Source organism: Macaca mulatta, chromosome 10, assembly GCF_049350105.2.
Source record: "Macaca mulatta isolate MMU2019108-1 chromosome 10, T2T-MMU8v2.0, whole genome shotgun sequence".
NCBI lineage: Eukaryota > Metazoa > Chordata > Mammalia > Primates > Cercopithecidae > Macaca > Macaca mulatta.
In genome coordinates, this window is record NC_133415.1 from 59144337 (window position 1) to 59163658 (window position 19322).

At 47.5% G+C, this 19322-nt stretch overlaps 1 protein-coding gene across 2 annotated transcripts in view; it reads left to right on the top strand.

Annotated features, from left to right (window-relative positions):
- The window catches only part of ACSS1 (acyl-CoA synthetase short chain family member 1), a 60793-nt gene extending 53550 nt beyond the window's left edge, over positions 1–7243 (top strand). Inside the window, exons 11-14 of one of the 2 annotated variants that reach the window (XM_015149622.3) lie at positions 628–755; positions 903–966; positions 4151–4269; positions 5538–7243. In XM_015149622.3, coding sequence (XP_015005108.3) covers positions 628–755; positions 903–966; positions 4151–4269; positions 5538–5717 — 491 coding nt within the window. In that variant the 3' untranslated portion in view covers positions 5718–7243. The remainder of the gene's footprint in view (positions 1–627; positions 756–902; positions 967–4150; positions 4270–5537) is intronic. The other variant, XM_015149623.3, reaches the window with a different exon arrangement.
- The last annotated feature ends 12079 nt before the right edge of the window (positions 7244–19322 follow it).

Here is a 19322-nt window from a genome sequence, read left to right on the forward strand (position 1 = left end):
TTGAGTGCAGCGTAGCACAGTGGCCAGGAACAGGCGCTCCCGAGGCCAGAGTCTGACTCCGACCCCCTCTCCCTTTGCTGTACCTCCCTGGCTTTCCTTATCTTGACAGTGGGCTTGATTCCCTGCTCGGGGACTTTCTTGGGGCTACTTAGGTGTGGGTGTGAAGTCCTGCCCTGCAGCCAGGCCCGTGGTAGGATCCTGTTAGCTACTGGGGAGGGAGGGTGGAGAAGTACCTTGGAAGACTGTCACCAAGGCTGGGAGTTTTCTTCCAGTTTACTTTTCTTTTTTCCTAGTTTCCCTTTTTGTCCTTGGGTTGGAAATTTATATGAGTGCTATCTCCTCTGTCTTGTTGGAACCAGTCATTTTCAGTCTCAAGCTTGTAAACAAGACTCAGTGTTTTGGAGAAGCGTCATGGAAGTGCTGCTTGTATACCTTCTGCTCCCCGAAGTCTCAATGTCTTGGAGCCGCCTGCCCATGCTCTAGAACATAGGGAAGCATCGGAGTTGCAAGGAGGGCCGATGGGCGAGACTGCAGCCGTGTGCTGGGCTGCAGAGCTTCATGCTTAGTGAGGTGGGGACGTGGGTCCTGGCTCAGGGTTCCTGGTGCTGAATTTCTCTGCTGTTGTAGGCTATTACTTCACTGGAGACGGGGCTCACCGAACTGAGGGCGGCTATTACCAGATCACAGGGCGGATGGATGATGTCATCAACATCAGTGGCCACCGGCTGGGGACCGCAGAGATTGAGGACGCCATCGTGAGCACAGGCTGGGCCTCCCCCTTCACTCCTGCACCTCCATGATGCCCCTATGGGCCTGCAAGTCCGGGTGGGAGTCCCTGGTCCGAGTCACTTCTAGCACCAGGGGCTGCCACATTTTGTCATTTTGTTCTCTGTTGTACACAGGCCGACCACCCTGCAGTGCCGGAAAGTGCTGTCATTGGCTACCCCCACGACATCAAAGGAGAAGGTGAGTGTCCTGGAGAAGAGCTCCTCCCTGATTCCTGACCCCATGCCCATTATGGGCACCTCTGTACGAGGAGCAGACTCTGGAGAGTGGGGTGATAGGGGATACTGTGGGCCAAGCTCCCGGTGTTCTTCTCTCTCAAGTGGAAACTGCAGGGGAGGGGCCTGAACAGCACTCGTGTTCCGTCAGGTTTCTGAAATGCCCTGGTTCTGCTGTCCTTCCAGGACACGCATCCACAGTGGCCGTGACCCACTTGGGCTTGGCTAAGCTTCGGGGGTTTCCCCCTCTGTCCATGGTTTATCTGGTGGAGACATCGCCCAGCCCTGTTACAGGGAGTTTATGAGAAAATGTCCAGCCTCATGTGTCCTCACGGGCTTGGTCATCGCACTCAAGCCAGCTCTGCAGCCACCACGCGTGTGTGCTGGAGTGTGCTCTGGAGCGTGCAGGCTGTGTGCTGCCCTGGGACTCTTTGGACAAATCTGACCTGTGGTTCCCACTGCACAGCGCCATGCCAGGGGAATGCAGAATGAGGGACTAGAATGGTCTTCTTTACCAAGGCCACGCTTTGTTTCGAGTCTGCCAGCTTCTCGGTGTCTGGGTCTGGGAAGGGGCAGGAGCAACCAGGTGTTGCAATGCCAGGTCCATCCAGGCACACTGTCTGGCCTGGCGTGACTTGGACACACACAGATCCAATGCCAGTGCACTGCTGGGCAGACTGGCTTCTCCCGCCCTGCCCAGTGGCCTGGGGTCCGGCTTGCCCTCCCGCTGGGAGGCCACCCTGTGTCAGAGTGTGTCCCAGATGTCACCTGCCTCCCTGTACTTCTATGTGCCATTGTTCCATTATTTACTTAAATGCTTTCTTTAAATTGACCCATTGCAAGATTGAGAATTTGTTTCAGTGCTTTACAAACAGCATTTTCAGTTGCCATGAAAAGACTGTGCTGGTAAGGCTGGGATGTGGGAGAGAGCTGGTGGGGACCCCTGCCCGGTGATGTCCACATGTGATCAGGAGGGTCCGAGAGGACGGAGATGAGGACAGTTTCTCAGGTGTGTCTAGGATAACTTAGTCCTCAAACCTCGCTCTGACAGGAGCCTGGGCCCCTCCTCTGGGGACTCCTGCATTTCACGTCTCTGGGCTGGGGATCCACAGGGCACTGGGGTGTCCTGGGATTGGAAAGCCCCATCTATGTCTGAGTCCAGTGGCTGAGCCAGTACTCCCTGGGGACACTGAGAGGGGTCCGTGCATGGTCCACTGTGTCTGGGGGCTCAGAAGCCCCTGTATTGAACTCCATAAAGTAAGTGCAAGATCAAGGAAAGGACAGTGGAAGTGACCTTTAGACAAACGTTTGGGCATCGCAATCACCGTCTTTCATAGGGCAGCTTAGCCTTAGGTCTGTTGGGGTGGTGTTGGCGCATGGTCTGCTGTGGACGCTGCTGCCCAGGGCACGTTTTGCATGTGTGGAGTTTGCAAGTCTGGTGTTGCCAGGCTTCTTAATGTCTGCCAGATGTGTGGGGAGAATTTGTGTATCATGGGTATGATGATTTTCCTGATTTCTAATGAATTTGAGTATCGATTCTATAATTATGAAGAGCTGACGAACAGCTCTTGGTTGGCTGTAAAGCCGCCTGTGAGTATCGTGTATTTGTCCCCACTCTCTCGGTTTTGAACCAGCTCTGAAAAAGGGCAGCCCCTGGTAGACCCAGCAAGCCTCTGGTGCTGCTGGCCAAGCTCTTGTCTCTCTTGTCTCCAGTGTCCTGAGCCTTGCCTGCCTCCTCCTGGCTCTTAACTGGCTCCTCCACCCATGTGGAAGGTTTCCTCCCTCCAGCACCATCCTCAGAACTCAACAGCCCAGGCCCACTTCTGATCCCATATCAACGACCAAGATGAGAAAAACAGTGTTCTTTCCCTCAAAGACCTAACAACCTAGTGGGGTGGCAGCAGGGGGACTGAGAGCTGTTCCCGCACAGCATGTGCCGTAAACTAGATTCATGGGTAAAGGCTTCACAGAGCAGGAGGTGGCTGAATTGCGTCTTGAGGGATGAATAGGAGTTTGCCACATGGATATGGGAAGGGCTTTCAGGCAAAGGCTGTAGGTCTTTACAGATCATAGCTTGTTCAGAAAACCAATCATCCATTCATGCACTAAACAACCATGTGTTGAGCACCTCCTGTGTTCCAGGCATGGTTCTAGATGCTGCAGACACAGCAGTGAGTGAGAAGGTCTGTGCCCCCATAGAGCTAGCATGCTGGAGGGGTCGAGAGTAGAGGAGAGAGACAGACAAAGAGCAAGAAAGATGATCACTGAGGAAACGACAGTTAATTAGGTGCTACATGCCAGGGGAAGAATGGGTGAAGGTGGCATGGCGCTGGGGCAGATGAGCAGTAGGAGAGCCACACATACATAGAAACTTCGTGGGAGAGACAGAGCACCTTACAGGCCAGTGGGGACGGGCAGGCTGTCAGGGATGGCGCTGGGACAAGCGACTCTTTATATGGAAAGCAATCAAATTAGATCCCTCTTCACATCCTGGAACATCCTTCCTGGAACATGCCAGGTACTGAAAAACGAAACCTAGTATTTATGCTAAAATGTGGGCTGGCCAGTGCTGCCCGGCAGAACTCTCAGCTGCCCCACGTCTGTGTTGTCCAGGGTGGCAGCCTCTGGCTGTGCATGGTGCTGAATGGCATTTGAAGTGTGGCTCATGCAGGCGGGGAGCTGCTGATTTAATTGAACTGAAATAGCCACCCTGGCCCATGGTACCATGTTGCACACACGCCCCCAAAGGCTGTTGGTGCCCACTTGCTGTGCATCTGTGCACCTTCTCTTGGAAGTCTCATTCTATCAAACCACATTATGGGTTATTTCACAGATGAGGACACAGAGAGGGGAGGTCCCATGTCCCAGGTCACACACAGTTAGTCAGCATTAGAGTTGAGATGCCAAGCTCTTAGCCACACATGTGCACTCACCTGGAACATCTGTGGAGCTGTTAGAATCGCTGCCACTTTTCGTGAAACTGAAGTGCGTCTTTGGGTTTGCAACTAAAGAAACCAGCTGCTACAATGTCCCTAACATAGAATTCAAAAGCCCTTTGGATTTCTGGCAGTCTGTGCATAGCACCCTGCTTCGGGAGTTGGCTCATTGTCTAGTATTTAATACATCCCCAAACTTGACTTTATTTGCAGCTGCCTTTGCCTTCATTGTGGTGAAAGATAGTGCAGGTGACTCAGATGTGGTGGTGCAGGAGCTCAAGTCCATGGTGGCCACCAAGATTGCCAAATATGCTGTGCCTGATGAGATCCTGGTGAGTGGGCCTCCCACAAAGGTGGGGCTGTGCTGCTGTGCTTCCCACAATTGTTAAGTGACAATGATCTTTTAGGAGCATATTACTCTTTTCCAATTACCATCAAAACTGACACTAGCTGTTTGGTTTTCCTGGCTGGTGGTGAGGCTGGTGGGTCGCTGTGTTGTCATAGAGAGAGAGGAGAGGGCAGGAGATGTAGCTCCAAGAGCTTAGCAGCTCCAAAAGCTCAGCCAGCTCACCTGTCCAGGAGTTCACCTAGGGTTCCATGCCCAGCCAACTCACCTGTTCAGGAGTTCACCTAGGGTTCCATGCCCAGCCAGCTCACCTGTTCAGGAGGTCACCTAGGCAGGCTTCTGCTCTCGTATGTTGGCATGTGCAGGCTAGTCACAGAAATGGGGCTGCTGGTGAAGAATCGTAGGGATTTTCATTAGAGACATGGGGACAGTACCAGGGTTCTCCAGCCCCTGTGTGGTTCCTGAGCACTTTTCCTGGTGGCAGTGAGGGAGATCGCAGATCCCCACCCCAGGGGGTCAGAATCGGGGGAGGATTGGGCTGCCTCTTCAGCCCTCGGTTTTTCATTCCCTCCTTTATGAACATTGCACGCAGTGACTCTGGGTTTGGTGGCCCTCGGAGGCAGCAGGGCCAGGCTCCACTTGGTATTACGAGAGTTGACACATTTGGCCAAGTGACCAGAGTTTCAGGAGACCCGGACTCGCCCTAGGTGAACTGAACTATTTCAAAAGACAGAGTGACTGTCAAAGATCCCAAACAACAGCTCTTAATGTATTGCCATTTGCAGTGAATGGGCTGTAGTTGTTTGAGCATGCTCCATGTTAGCTTTTCAGACACTAAGACAAAATTTTTCTCTTAAGTAGTTCTCACCTCTTACATAAGACAAAACCCGCTAAGTCCCAGGCCAGGGAATGGAGATGAGGCACCCAGTGGGTGCTTGGACCTGCTGCCACCTGGGTGCCTGCACGTGGCACAGTGGCAGGACAGACAGGCGGCAGTATGGGGTGAACCCAGCCTGGGTGGACCCTGCCTGGCAGAGGGCATCGGGGTGGGTTTCAGCTTAGGTCCAGATAGTGGGAGGATAAAGCCAAGACCTCAGGCCTCACCATTCTCTGGGGGTGGAGGCTTAGACATCCACTGTGGATCCCCGGGAGGGCATCCCCCCTGAGCAGAGCCCTTCTCATCTCAATGCAGTCCATACTAGCACGGAGGCTGGGCATCATCCACGCTCTAATACCGTGCCTGTTCCTTGCCAGGTGGTGAAACGTCTTCCAAAAACCAGGTCTGGGAAGGTCATGCGGCGGCTCCTGAGGAAGATCATCACTAGTGAGGCCCAGGAGCTGGGGGACACTACCACCCTGGAGGACCCCAGCATCATCACAGAGATCCTGAGTGCCTACCAGAAGTGCAAGGACAAGCAGGCTGCTGCTAAGTGAGCTGGCGCTTTGAGGGGCTCTTAGGAAGGGCGGGCACCCAGGCCCTGCCTTGTCCTTCCCAGAGGGTACCCCTGAGGTTGGCATCTTCTTAAGTCCCAGAAGCAGCCCCCACCCCACACATGACCCACACCGCCCTCACGTGAAGCTGGGCTGAGAGCCCTTTCTCCCATCCATTGGAGGTCCCAGGAGTATCACCCGTGGAGAGGCTATGCAACATGCTAGGGTTGGCTCTGTCATCCTGAGTTTGGTCTCCTGGAATGAAAAGGCATTGCCATCTCCATTTCTCTGCCCTCTTGAGCCAGCACAGGAAGGTGAGGCCCTTGGATAGTGCGCCTGCTCAGATAACACAGAGCTAGTTAGCTAGTAGCAACCATGTTTTCTCCAGATGTGTCTAGATACAAAGGGCAGAAATCGTATTTTTATACTTTTGTATTGTGGAAGAACAGCATACAACACTCACATGTAGTGTGTGGATTTACTTGAACCTGTTCTTTTTAACATATAGTTATGAAAATCTCCTTTTTTGCCTCTACTGGTGGGAAACATGAGGATCAGAGGCCACATTTTAAATTATTGTTAGTGTATTTGGAAGTCTGAATTGGAGATGTTTGTACCTCTGTCTAAACAGCTCCCTTGAGAACTTCCAAGCCTCCAACATCCTTTCCTGGTGACTGTTTCTCCTGTGCTTGGTTGTGTATAGCGGAGCTAACTCCTACGTGATGGGGTGAATGTGGCCACCTTAGTTCTGAAGCTGCTCCAATCATGTTCTGTTTCTTCAAGCTGTGATCCAGAAAGATTTTTGTGCCCCCAGATGCCTCTTGATAGGAGAGGCAACACTCTCCAAATAGGTGGGCTCTTCAGGGAAGCTATTAGAAACTCAGGTGACTTGTTAGAGCACTAACTTGGTCAGAGCCAAGTCCTGGTAAACGCTGCCTGACTTTCGCTCTGTGGTTGGGGCGGTGAGAACCACTGAGGTCCACTGATGAGACTTGGAGATCTGAATCCGGTCTCTCTCTGTTTTAATGTGACTTAGGTGCTGTCAACATTAGCAAGATAATGGAAATCATGCCACCAGTGGGTGCTTACCTCCCAGCTAGGCACGCAGGAGCTGGTGGTTGGCAGGGGAAGGAGGCCCAGTGAGCCGGGTCCCTTAGGTCAGGGAGAGTGTGTCCTCTTTGCCGCACAGTCTACCCCTGAGGGCCTTGTGGCAGTGCCGGTGTTGGGGGGGTGTCTGGGCTACTGAGTACCCACTCGGTCATGGCGGTGCTGGCCTCTTGGGTGAGTGAGCCTGTGATGCCCAGGAGGTGGTGTTGGCTGCAGCGCACACAAATACTGAGTGGTGCTCTTTTGTTACAGACTTAGCAACAAAGGTCTGTGCCCTGGGCATGGGGGGCTGTAGTGTAGCTATGGCTGTGCATTTGTGAAATGGCTTAGCTTTCCATGTTGCTGAGAGGAATCTGGACATGGTCCCGGGCATCTGAATGATCTGTAGGGGAGGGAGTTCAAATAAAGCTTTATTTTGTTCATTTTCTGTTTGTGGTGATTTTTTTTGGTCCAATAATGCTACTCTTTTTTTTTTCTTCCCTGAATATAATCCTACGGACAAAATTGGAAGGGGCCTTTTCTCCTGGAGGGTTCACACTCACAGCGCTGACTGCTCCTTGGTGAGCTCACGTGCCTTACCAAGGATGGCTGACTGCACTGATGCATCAGCCATACGTGGCCATTTAGCTGTAACTTAAACAGAGTAGAAATTTGGTTCCCAGTCTGCAGTAGCTGCATTGCAAGTGCCCAGAGGCCATGCATAGCAGGTCAGATAGGCACACTGCCACCATCACTTGGAGGCCACGGGCGGCACTGGGCTAGAGCACAGGCAAGAGCGAGGTAGCAAACCTGGCTCTGAGTAGCATGCATGAGGAGCATGGTCCAGTCCCTGGGTCATCCCTCTGCTAGGGTGGGCTGGTCCTTCATCAGGACACACTGAATCAGTGCCACAGAAGTGGAATCTCAGTGGTCTGGTTCTGCTCCTGATACCCATCTGGCAGCCCCTTGATCTTATACTTCCCGGCCTCCATAGAAACAGATCTCTGTGGTTTAAGCCACTCATCCTATGATATTTAGTTACAGCAGTAAATGAATACAAACGAATACAACTTTCCTACTTCATATTGTACAGAGGGTGTGACAAAAAAGAAAGGGATTCTGGACTGTGCTGCATGATGCCCTATCAGCAGAGTTCCCAGGGCAAGCCGCCTCTCTCAAACTGCAGATTCGGGAAGAAAAGCAAAGATGCTGTGAAATACTGCTGGCCAGCTACTTGCCTACTTTGATGCTGACCTGTGGTTACTCTGTGGGGAGCTCACCAATGTTCCCTTGGTTACTACAGAAATAATTAACAAACAGAGCTGCTCCAGGGCTTCTGGGCAAGGGTTCCTCCTTCAGCTTCTAGGATCCTGTTCTGTGTTTATTTGGCATCGTTGCAATACCCCTTTGCTATTCCACAAAGAAATTGCTGCAGAGCAAACAGACTGGCTGTCCAACATGCTCCCAGATATCCTGTGCCAGGGCCAGGTCTGCAGAGGTACCTGCCCTTTGGGGGTATAGTTCTGGCTTTTCTACTTGACATTATGACTTCTTTGCATCATGGATTGTTTGGAAAAATATTTCTAATTTTTTTTTTTTTTTTTTTTTTAAGATGGAGTCTTGCTCTGTTACCCAGTTTGGAGTGTAGTGGCATGATCTCGGCTCACTGCAACCTCCACCTCCCTGGGTCAAGCTATTCTCCTGCCTCAGCCTCTCAAGTAGCTGGGACTACAGGTGCACACCATCATGCCTGGCTAATTTTAGTATTTTTAGTAGAGATGAGGTTTTACCATGTTGGCCAGGCTGGTCTCAAACTCCTGATCTCAGGTGATCCACCTGCCTCGGCCTCCCAAAGTGCTGGGATTACAGGTGTGATCCACCATGCCCAGCCTATTTCTAAAATTTCTAAACATTTAGTTTTTGTTATTTTATGGTTTTTGTTATTTTATGGTTTTTGTTATTGGTGTTTAGCTTATTTGCACTGTGCTCAGAGAGTATGCTCTCCTATGACTTCAGTGCTCTGAAGTTTGTTGAGGCCTGCTGCATGCCTCAGCCTATTTTCAGAAAGGTCCCATTCGAGATGGAAAAGAAATATTCCGTAATTACTGGGTAGAAGACTGTTTACGTATCCACTGGGTCAAGTTTGCTGATCATGTTGTTCAAATCCATGTCCCATCTCACTTTTACTCACGTGTTTCATCCCTTACTGAGACAGACTTGTTAAAAGTCTCCACTTCCACTGTGAATTTCTCTTTTTCTCTAGTTCTGTCAGTTTTTGCTTTGGACATTTTGAAACTTTATCTATTTATATATTTATCTAGCACAATTATTTATGTATTTATCTATTTGTTGTATATTAGGTGCTGCTGAAAATTGTTGTAACTTCCTGATGAATTGACTCTAAAAGAGGCGTCCCCCTTTATCTCTAAATATGTTTTCTTTTGGCTGTAAATTATATTTCGTCTGATATTAGTATAGTCACATCAGCTTTCTTTTTGTTGATATTTGCATGGAATATTTTTTCCATCCCTTTCTTTTTCTTTTCTTTTCTTTCTTTTTCTTTTCTTTTCTTTTTTTTTTTTTTTTTTTTTTTGAGACAGGGTCTTGTTGTGTTGCCCAGCTGGTCTTGAACTCCTGGGCTCAAGCAATCCTCCCACCCCAGCCTCCCAAGTAGCTGGCACACAGGGGGAAACCACTGTGTCCAGTGGATTATTCCTTTAATGTTAATCTTATTGTAGCCTTATGTTTTTGATGTGTCTCTTTTAAACAGCGTATAGCTTCACCTTGGTTTTTTAAACCACTCTGGCAATCTTTGCCATTTAAATTATACATTTAGTCTACTTACATTTAATGTAACTATTTATATATTTGGGTTTAAATCCAGCATCTAACTCAGTACTTTTTATTTGCCCTGTTTGTTCTATGTTCTGTTTTTTTGCTTTCCTTTAGAGTGACTATTTTTTATTATTCTAATTTTTGCCTTCTCCCCATTAGCTTGAAGTTACAAACTCTTACTATTTTAATTGTTACCCTAGATTACAAGTTGCAGCCTTTAATATTAATTGATACCTTACCCTATTTCCAGTGAATACAAAGACTTTAAGAACTCACTTTAACAACATATAAACCTCTCTTCCAACTTATAAATCATGCATTTTAGTTTTCTCTCTCTTTTAATTCTACAAGGCAGTATTATTATAGTTGTATGCATCTTATTATTGTTCTATATAGACAATATTAACTTAGATTTACCCATATATTTATCATTTTTTGATATCTCTTCTATACCTCCAAACTTCCATTTGGAATAATTAACCTTCTGCCTGAAAGGACTTTTGTCATTTCTTTTAATAAAGGTCTGCTGATAAGAAATTCATTCAATTTTTGTCTACTTGGAAGTATTTTATTTCATGACCACTCTTAAAGGATATTTTGACTGGGTATATAACTCTAGCCTGGTAATTATTTTTTTCAGCACTACAATGATCTCATTTCCATTGGTATCTGTTTTCCCATGCTTCTGTTGAGAAGTTGGCTGTCAAACTAACGAATGGTCATTTAAAGGTAATCTACCACTTTTCCTTTGGCTGCTGTTAATATTTCTCCTTGTCTTTGGTTTTTGCAGTTTTATTTTTTGACTTTTTTTTTAATCTTGCTTGGGTTCTGCAGGACTTATTAGATCTGTATTGATGTTTGTATCAGTTTTGGACTTCTTAGATCTGTATTGATGTCTGCATCATTTTGGAAATATCTCAACCATTATCTCTTTAAATATCATTTTTGTTATTCTCTCTTCTTTTGTTGAGGACCCCAACTTCCCATACAATGAAATTTCTTGCATTCTATTTTCTGTATCTCTTGCCTTAGCCTGGGTTGCCTGGAAAGCAGAGCCTGATATAAAGGCTTACATGCAGGTACGTTACTTAGGGATGTGATTCTAGGAACAAATGTGAGGAATGAGCGGTGTAGAACAGGGAAGGAGCAAGAACCAATACAAGTATTTGACTGAGTCAGCTGGTGTGACAGACAACTTGGACTACATCTCAGGACTTAGGAGGAATCTTACAAAATGTGTCCCTGAACTCACTCACTCACAATGAGCTGTTAGAAATACAGCTTGGCACAAAACTGGAGGCATCACACTACCTGACTTCAAGGTACACTACAGGGCTACAGTAACCAAAACAGCCTGGTACTGGTACCAAAACAGAGATATAGACCAATGGAGCAGAACAGAGCCCTCAGAAATAATACCACACATCTACAACCATCTTATCTTTGACAAACCTGACAAAAACAAGCAATGGGGAAAGGAGTCCCTATTTAATAAATGGTGCTGGAAAAACTGGCTAGCCATACGTAGAAAGCTGAAACTGGATCCCTTCCTTACACCTTATACAAAAATTAATTCAAGAGGGATTAAAGACTTAAATGTTAGACCTAAAACCATAAAAACCCTAGAAGAAAACCTAGGCAATACCATTCAGGCCATAGGCATGGGCAAGTACTTCATGACTAAAACACCAAAAGCAATGGCAACAAGAGCCAAAAGTGACAAATGGGATCTAATTAAACTAAAGAGCTTCTGCACAGCAAAAGAAACTACCATCAAAGTGAACAGGCAACCTACAGAAAGGGAGAAAATTTTCACAAACTACCCATCTGACAAAGGGCTAATATCCAGAATCTACAAATAACTTAAACAAATTTACAAGAAAAAATCAAAGAACCCCATCAAAAAGTGGGTGAAGGATATGAACAGACACTTCTCAAAAGAAGACATTTATGCAGCCAACAGACACATGAAAAAATGCTCATCATCACTCGCCATCAGAGAAATGCAAATCAAAACCACAATAAGATACCATCTCACATCAGTTAGAATGGCAAGCATTAAAAAGTCAGGAAACAACAGACGCTGGAGAGGATGTGGAGAAATAGGAACACTTTTACACTGTTGGTGGGACTGTAAACTAGTTCAACCATTGTGGAAGACAGTGTGGTGATTCCTCAAGTATCTAGAACTAGAAATACCATTTGACCCAGCCATCCTATTACTGGGCATATACCCAACAGATTATAAATCATGCTGCTATAAAGACACATGCACACGTATGTTTATTGCGGGACTATTCACAAAGACTTCAAACCAATCCAAATGCCCATCAATGATAGACTGGATTAAGAAAATTTGGCACATATACACCATGGAATACTATGCAGCCATAAAAAAGGATGAATTCATGTCTTTTGTGGGGACCTGGATGAAGCTGGAAACCATCATTCTCAGCAAACTATCGCAAAGACAGAAAACCAAACACTGCATGTTCTCACTCATAGGTGGGAACTGAACAATGAGAACACTTGGACACAGGAAGGGGAACATCATACACCAAGGCGTGTCATGGGGTCAGGGGAGGGATAGCATTAGGAGATATACCTAATGTAAATGACAAGTTAATGGGTACAGCACACCAATATGGCACATGTATACATATGTAACAAACCTGCACGTTGTGCACACGTACCCTAGAACTTAAATTTAAAAAAATGCAAAGAAAGAAAGAAAGAAATACTACTTGGCATCTCAACTTTCTCCTGTGGAAGCAGCATACACACCCAGGGGAAAAATGGCTACAAGGCCAGGTGTGGTGGCTCATACCTGTAATTCCAGCACTTTGGGAGGCTGAGGCAGGAGGACTGGTTGAGCTCAGGAGTTCGAGACCAGCCTGAGCAACATAGACCTCTGCTAAACATCTCTACTAAAATTAAAAAACAAAATTAGCTGGCCATGGTGGCGCATGCCTGCAGTCCCAGCTACTCAGAGGGCTGAGGCAGAAGAATCATTTGAACCTGGGAGGCTGAGGCTGCAGTGAGCCCTGATTGTGCCACTGCACTCCAGCCTGGGCAACAGAGTAAGACCTTGTATAAAAAAACAAAAGTGGTTACACACCAGGCTCATCATCCTGGAGCGTGAGTCTGAACTATCTAATTAGTCATCATCTAAATGGAAAATATTGCATAATGTTCCACTGATGTTTAGCGGCATCTCTGGCCTTCCCCCCAGAGATGCCAGTAGCATCCTACCTTGTTGTGATCATAAAAATTGTTGCCAGACATTGACAAATGTCCCTTGGTGGACAAAATGGCCCTTGGTTGGGAAGCACTGGGTTAGACCAACCAGAACCCACTCCCAACCCTGACACTGGGGATGAGGCTCACTTCCATTGGAACACTGGCCCACATGGAGGGCATTTATCTCAACAAAAACAGGTTCTGCCAGCATGTTAGAAGAGGCACATGATGCTGGCAGGCAGCCCACAGTGTGCCTCACAGCTCAAACCAGAAGCAAATCCTACTTCTAGTCCAGTGCTTTTTCCCAGTCCCATACTGTTTCAACTCCTTCCACTCTCAGGAGGCTGGGGTCTCAAATCTGTAAATTCTAACAACTCCCCATGTGTTTTGCACAGTCGGCCAGGCCGTGGTCCAGTCAACTAGTGTTTGGAGATCACTGACCAAGCCTAAGTTCTATTTCAACTTAAGATAGGGACCGGATAGAGAAAACTTTCAAGCTAGGTAATAGGTTTTTTGTTTTTGTTTTATTTTTTAGACTTTTGGGGAGGGGATGGAATATAACAAACTTATATAGAAAAGTGTACAAGTGTACAAGCTTATTCAGAAAAGTGTACATAAATATATAGCTTAACAAGCTGATGTAAAACAAAACTCAGGTAACCCCCTTCAAGGTCATGATACAAAACATCAGCATTTCAGATGCCACCCCCACCCATTCCTGATCATAATCTGTGTCCCCATGGCTAAATCACAGCCTTGCAGAGTCCCAGCCCAGCAGAGGAGAGGGGTGTTTCGTCAGCATCTCACCTGCATCTCTGCAGCCCCTCCCAGCCCAGAGCTGCCTCTCAGGTGTCTCCTGCAGGCGGGCAGTCCCTCACGTCCCCAGTGCAAAGTGGTGGTGGCAGTGATTCTCCAAGGTCTCCAGTCGTAGAGACACTGGACTCAGGTTCCCCAAACTGGAATGCTGTATGTATTTCTCTATTTCCTATTTGCTTTTAAAGTGCTAGTCTATTTCAAATTTAGTTTTTAAAAGTATTGTAAAACTCCCAATGCACAAGCTGTACCCCAGACTAGTGATACCAGAATTTCTGGGGTGGCACGCAAGCATCTTTCCAGATGATTCCAACATGCAGCCAAAGTTGAGAGCCACTGTCTTAAAGTTCGGCCCCTCTGGGGTGACACAATCAAGCACAGCCACAATTCATGATGCCCAGTTGAAGCCTTTGCCTCTGCTGCCTGGCATACACAGCTCCTCTTCCCTTCCGTGGAATGCCTCTGAGCCCAGCTGCTGCCATTGTGAAGGTGCCCACACTCTCATTATGGAGCCCAACACTGTCATGACCTCCTGGCACAGGGCACTCAGAGGAAGGAAACTGGAGAAGCAGGACCTGAGCCGTGGGAAGGGAAGGAGAAGGTGTTTGTCTCCTTAGGGTTGCCTCTCTGATGTGTGCATGTAAACAAAGAGTGGAGCGAGAAACTTGGCCCCTGAGAAAGCGCAAATGCTTAAAGTCAGTTACTGAGTTCAGGAGACCTTCCTCCTGTGAGTTCATAAACGACTTGGGTTCCAGATTTGCTTCCCTATAAAGACTTAGGAGCTTTGTGGCACTTACTGAAGTGAAAGTGAGGGTGTTCAGAGCTTGCATCTGTAGTCACATACTGATAAACATGGCAAATAACACCAATCCTAATCCCCAGTGCCTATAGCAGTGCCCAGCATGTGCAAGTGCGCAGTGATATCTGTAGAATGAAGAGTGAACAGATGTCACACTGACCTAGCTGATGTGTGGGACAGACAGAGCTTTGGCCTGGTGGAGAAAGGCAGGGGACAAAGGCGCTGGCCCAGGCTCTGGAGTTCCGCAGTGGCGGGAGGGGGATGAACTGCTAAGACGGCACAGGGCAGACCTATGAAGAAAGCATGCCATATGTGGGACACGAAAGCACTCCTTCCTGCTGCCTTGGTTCATAAACATCAGAGTGAGGAAATGAGGGGGTCCTCACCCACCCTGCTCTCTGGAGGGCAGAAAGGGGAGAAACAGAGAAGACAGGCTCAGTTTATCTGTCTGGGGGAGAAGAGTCATGCTTTTGTTCAGTTGTCCATCTGCCTCTTCTCCCTCTAAGGCCATGGGAGAGTGGAGGCCTGCCTGTCAACTTTCTCCCTATCAGCCATGCTAGAGGAATGCCATTACCCCCCAAACTTGCCACATGTGGGTGCCTGAGTTTGCACTTGGTTCTGTTCTGGCGGCTGTTGCTAATCGTGAAACTGAGGTTCCCACCTGTGCCAGTCTTTATTCCAGATACAAGAAAAGCTGTTGGTTAGTGCCCATGGAAGTGGACCACAGGGAGTCACCCCTGGCCATGGAGGTGACAAGCCAGAGGGCAAGAAGCCTACCTTAAACAAGCCCAGAAGTAGAAGACAGAAGAGATCTGGGTGTCCCATACCCTAGGAGGTTACCAGTAAGCACCTGAGTTTGGAAAACTTTTGAGATAATTAACATTGCCAACTTCTTTTGCAACAGGGTGGAACTTTTCTGGTAAGAGCCACCAGTTTGGGTAATCTTGGGTTTTTTAGTCTCTCTGTTCCTATAGATCCAAACTTTTGCCACACAGCCTTCTGAATGAACAAACACATTGGGCCAATTCCCTTCCTAAAGACAGACATTACCTCACCCAAACAACTCATCTCTTCATTACTGAGAGCCAAAGAAACATTGAACTCTTACAAATATGCATAAGTTTTTTCAACCATCAGAAAAAAAGCAGGACAGGAATAATCAAAATGAAAATGATTACAGTTGACCCTAGAACAAAGTGGAGGTTGGGGGTGCCAACCCCTAGTCCAGCTGAAAATTCACGTATAACATTTGACTCCCCCAAAACTTAACTATGAATAGCCTACTGTTGGCCGGAAGCCTTACTGATAGCTGTAAACATTGGATTAACACATATTTTGTATGTCCTAGGTATTATATGCTGTATTCTTACAGTAAACTAGGCTAGAGAAAAGAAAATGCCATTAAAAATCATAAGGAAGATAAAATATTTTTACTATTCATGAAGGGGAAGTGGATCATCATGACGGTCTTCATCTTCATTGTCTTCACACTGAGTAGCCTGGGAGGAGGAGGAAGGGGAGGGGTTGTTGCTGTCTCAGGGGTGGCAGAGGCAGAAGAGGTGGAGGAGGTGGAAGGGGAGGCAGGTGTAACTTTTATTGAAAAAACATTCCTGTATGAGTGCACCTGCGTAGTTCAAACCCATGTTGTTCAAGGATCAAGTATAATAACTCTCAGGAGATGGTTTCTGGATATAATAAAACATGATTAATGAGTGATCTGTGCTAATCATGAAATGTCAGTGTTAAGATTCCAAAGGGAACAAAGGGACTGGCCATTCACTTTTCAACGACAGACAGGAATGTCCACGCCCATAGTGGAGGTGACTGCTGAACATCTTTCCTCCTGAGCACTTTTCCTGCCAAGTCTAGGTCAACCTTAAGAATCCTCCTCATAGGCAATTAGGGCAATTTTCCTGGCCAGCCTCTCTTCAATGCTCACCTCTGCTCCTCCCTGCTTCTCATGGGGTGACCATGCATTCAGTGAGCCTGTCCTGCCCTTCTGCCTACAACGGCGAGGCTGCTGTGTTGTTCCCATGGAATGGTCAATGGACCACGGGGTCTTGTCCTCTAACATGGATCATCAGCCTCACCAAAGTTGGGAACATCAGATTCTCAGTCCAGGAATCTAGACTTGGAGAAGGAGACCATAGTTAGTTGGTGTGGGATACTTGAAATGGGAGAGCCAGGGAGAGCTGGGCTTAGGCAATGTTTTTTTTTTTTTTTTTTTTTTTCTAACCATGGACATGTCCAGGCAGACAATGCTAGCCTGTTGGCCCTGAGGGGCAGTGCAAATTGCTCCCCTGACAGCTGCCTCAATGCATAAAGGACTGTTTCTCTCATGTGACAGGCAGCCCAGAGGTAGGTGGTTGCTGGCTCTGGTGAACAGCTCAGGGGCACCATTAAGGACCTAGGCTCTTCTGGGTGTGTTTTTTAGACATTAAGGTGTATTCCTGTGGTTTTAAGATGCTGCTGCTCCATGCTTAACTCTTGGGTTCCAGGCAGAAGAAGGGGCAGCGCTAGTCCCATTTGTCCCTTTTATCAGAAATGCAAAAACTTTCCTAAAGGTCAAAATAATCTCTATATTTCTGTTTTTATCTTGTGCCAAAATACTGCTTATGGCTGTGTTAGCTTTGACAGCTGGATGAGTAACACTGATCTTTTCCAGCTCTCCAGGGGAGGGCAGCAAAAGAGGAGAAGGGGCCAGCCCAGCAGCGTGTGCCATGTGAGCACGGAGGGGTGCAGAGACAGGACAGTGTGAGGCACCAGGAGGCAGAGGGTGACTCTGCCCCTGTGTTGCCAGGTCTTTGTTCCAGTCCCTGTGAGGCCTGGCTGTACTTTCTGAGTCTGAGTTCCATAAGGTATCCCCAAATCCTTCCAATGTATCCCTCCCTCATCCTCTGCCAGTTTTGGCGGATGTCTGTTTCCTGTAGCTGCATGATCTCTAAGGTGCTTTTCCTGCGGTGAACAAACTAGTCCACATTGCCTAACTTTACTGTCTCCACTGTCCCACCTGAATTAAAACCAGAGCTTCCCACCATGACAGAACAACTTCCCTTGCAACCCTTTTCCGAGTTGGCAGTGTCTTCTGTGCTCTCTTGGACTTATGGGCAAGAAGGGGATCAGCTACTTCCCACCCTGCTTTGCCCTTTTCAGACTATTCTTTCTTTGTTAAAAAATTTATTTTTATTTTCTGTTTTCGTGGGTACATAACAGGTGTATATATTTGTGGCTATTCTTTCTTGATCACTCAGTAACCCTGATGTCCATCCCGGATCATCGCCCCCTTGTTTAACAATCCCTGGGCACCACATTCTTCCCTCTTAGCCTGTTTCTTGTTCTTCTCTATCACCCTAATCCCCCAATTATAATCTTATTAATCTAAATCCTGGTGCAAATCCCCTTCCTCCAAGAAGCCATCTCTGGTCAGTCCCATCTAATGGCACTTGTTCCTCCTCGCAGCCCAAGGCATGCGGTGGCTCTTCTGCAGCAGTGCTTTATAGTGGTCTTCGTTACACTTCCTCTCTCCCCTCCTAGATGATAACGCCTGTGCAGGCCGGCTCACTGTATTTCACCCTTGTTTTGTCACCACACTTGGCACCTGGCAGCCTTTCAGGAGATCTCTGTGGAAGGAGTTGAAACAGTATGGGACTGGGAAAAAGCACTGGACTAGAAGTAGGATTTGCTTCTTGTTTGAACTGCCAGGCACACTGTGGGCTCCCTGCCAGCATCATGCGCTTCTTCTTCCATGCGGGCAGAGCCTGCTTTTGTTGAGATAAATGCCCTCCACGTGGGCCAGTGTTCCAATGGAAGTGAGCCTCATCCCCAATGCCAGGGTTGGGTGTGGGTTCTGGTTGGTCTAACCCAGTGCTTCTCAACCAAGGGCTGTTTTGTCCTCCAGGGGGTATCAGTCAATGTCTGGCAACATCTTTTATCATCACGACTAGGTGGGATATTACTGCCATCTAGTGGGGGGAGCCCAGGGATGCTGCTGAAACACCAGCGCAGAGGAGAGGCCGCCCTCCACCTCCTAACAAAGAATTATCTAGCCCAAAATATCAGTGGCGCTGAGAAACCTGATTAAATTAATCATGGTGGTCCCACTCCAATAACTGGCTTCAGTACGATGAGAAAGTCGGTCTGGTTGGCAGCTGGGTTGGAAGGTGGGGTGGGAGAACTGAGAACTGAAACAAATACAACAATCAAAGCAGGCTTCACCATCACTTGAAAACAGAAAAACTGTACTGAACCTGTGCTATGCAGCACAAATGATCTAGCTCAGACCACTGTAACACCAACTACCTACGTGCTTCATGATATGCCCATGAGCTGACCTCCTGGTAACTCCGAATGGACTTACATATCCCAGAGATAAGGTCGCTGGTTCCTCCAGTGACTCCCCTTGTTAACGGATTCTGACCAATCCCCAGCAAGACTATCTATGGACTAACTCCAGCCCCTAAACCCCACAAGGACTCTCCCATGACTCCCCCATTTTGAGGAGCCTCACAGGTCCTCTGGTGCATTTCTTTGCTGCAGCAAGTTCAGTAAACCCAACCTACTGCCATTATTTTTCTTATGAATGTGTCCCTGGGTGTTTGCAGTGCATGGGCTGTAACACTGGGCATGGAACACAAATAGCTCCAATGCAATGGGTTCAAATGTTACGGCTGGAGCGTGTTTAAAGTGCCTTGAAGACAAAGAGGAAGATGTTCTGCTTGGGAAACCGGGAGAAGAATTTTCAGCAAGGATACTTGAAGTGGGTCCTGAATGATAAAAATAATTGGCCAAGTGGAAGTGAAGAAGAGTGTATCACAGCAAGAAGGAACCTCAAGGAC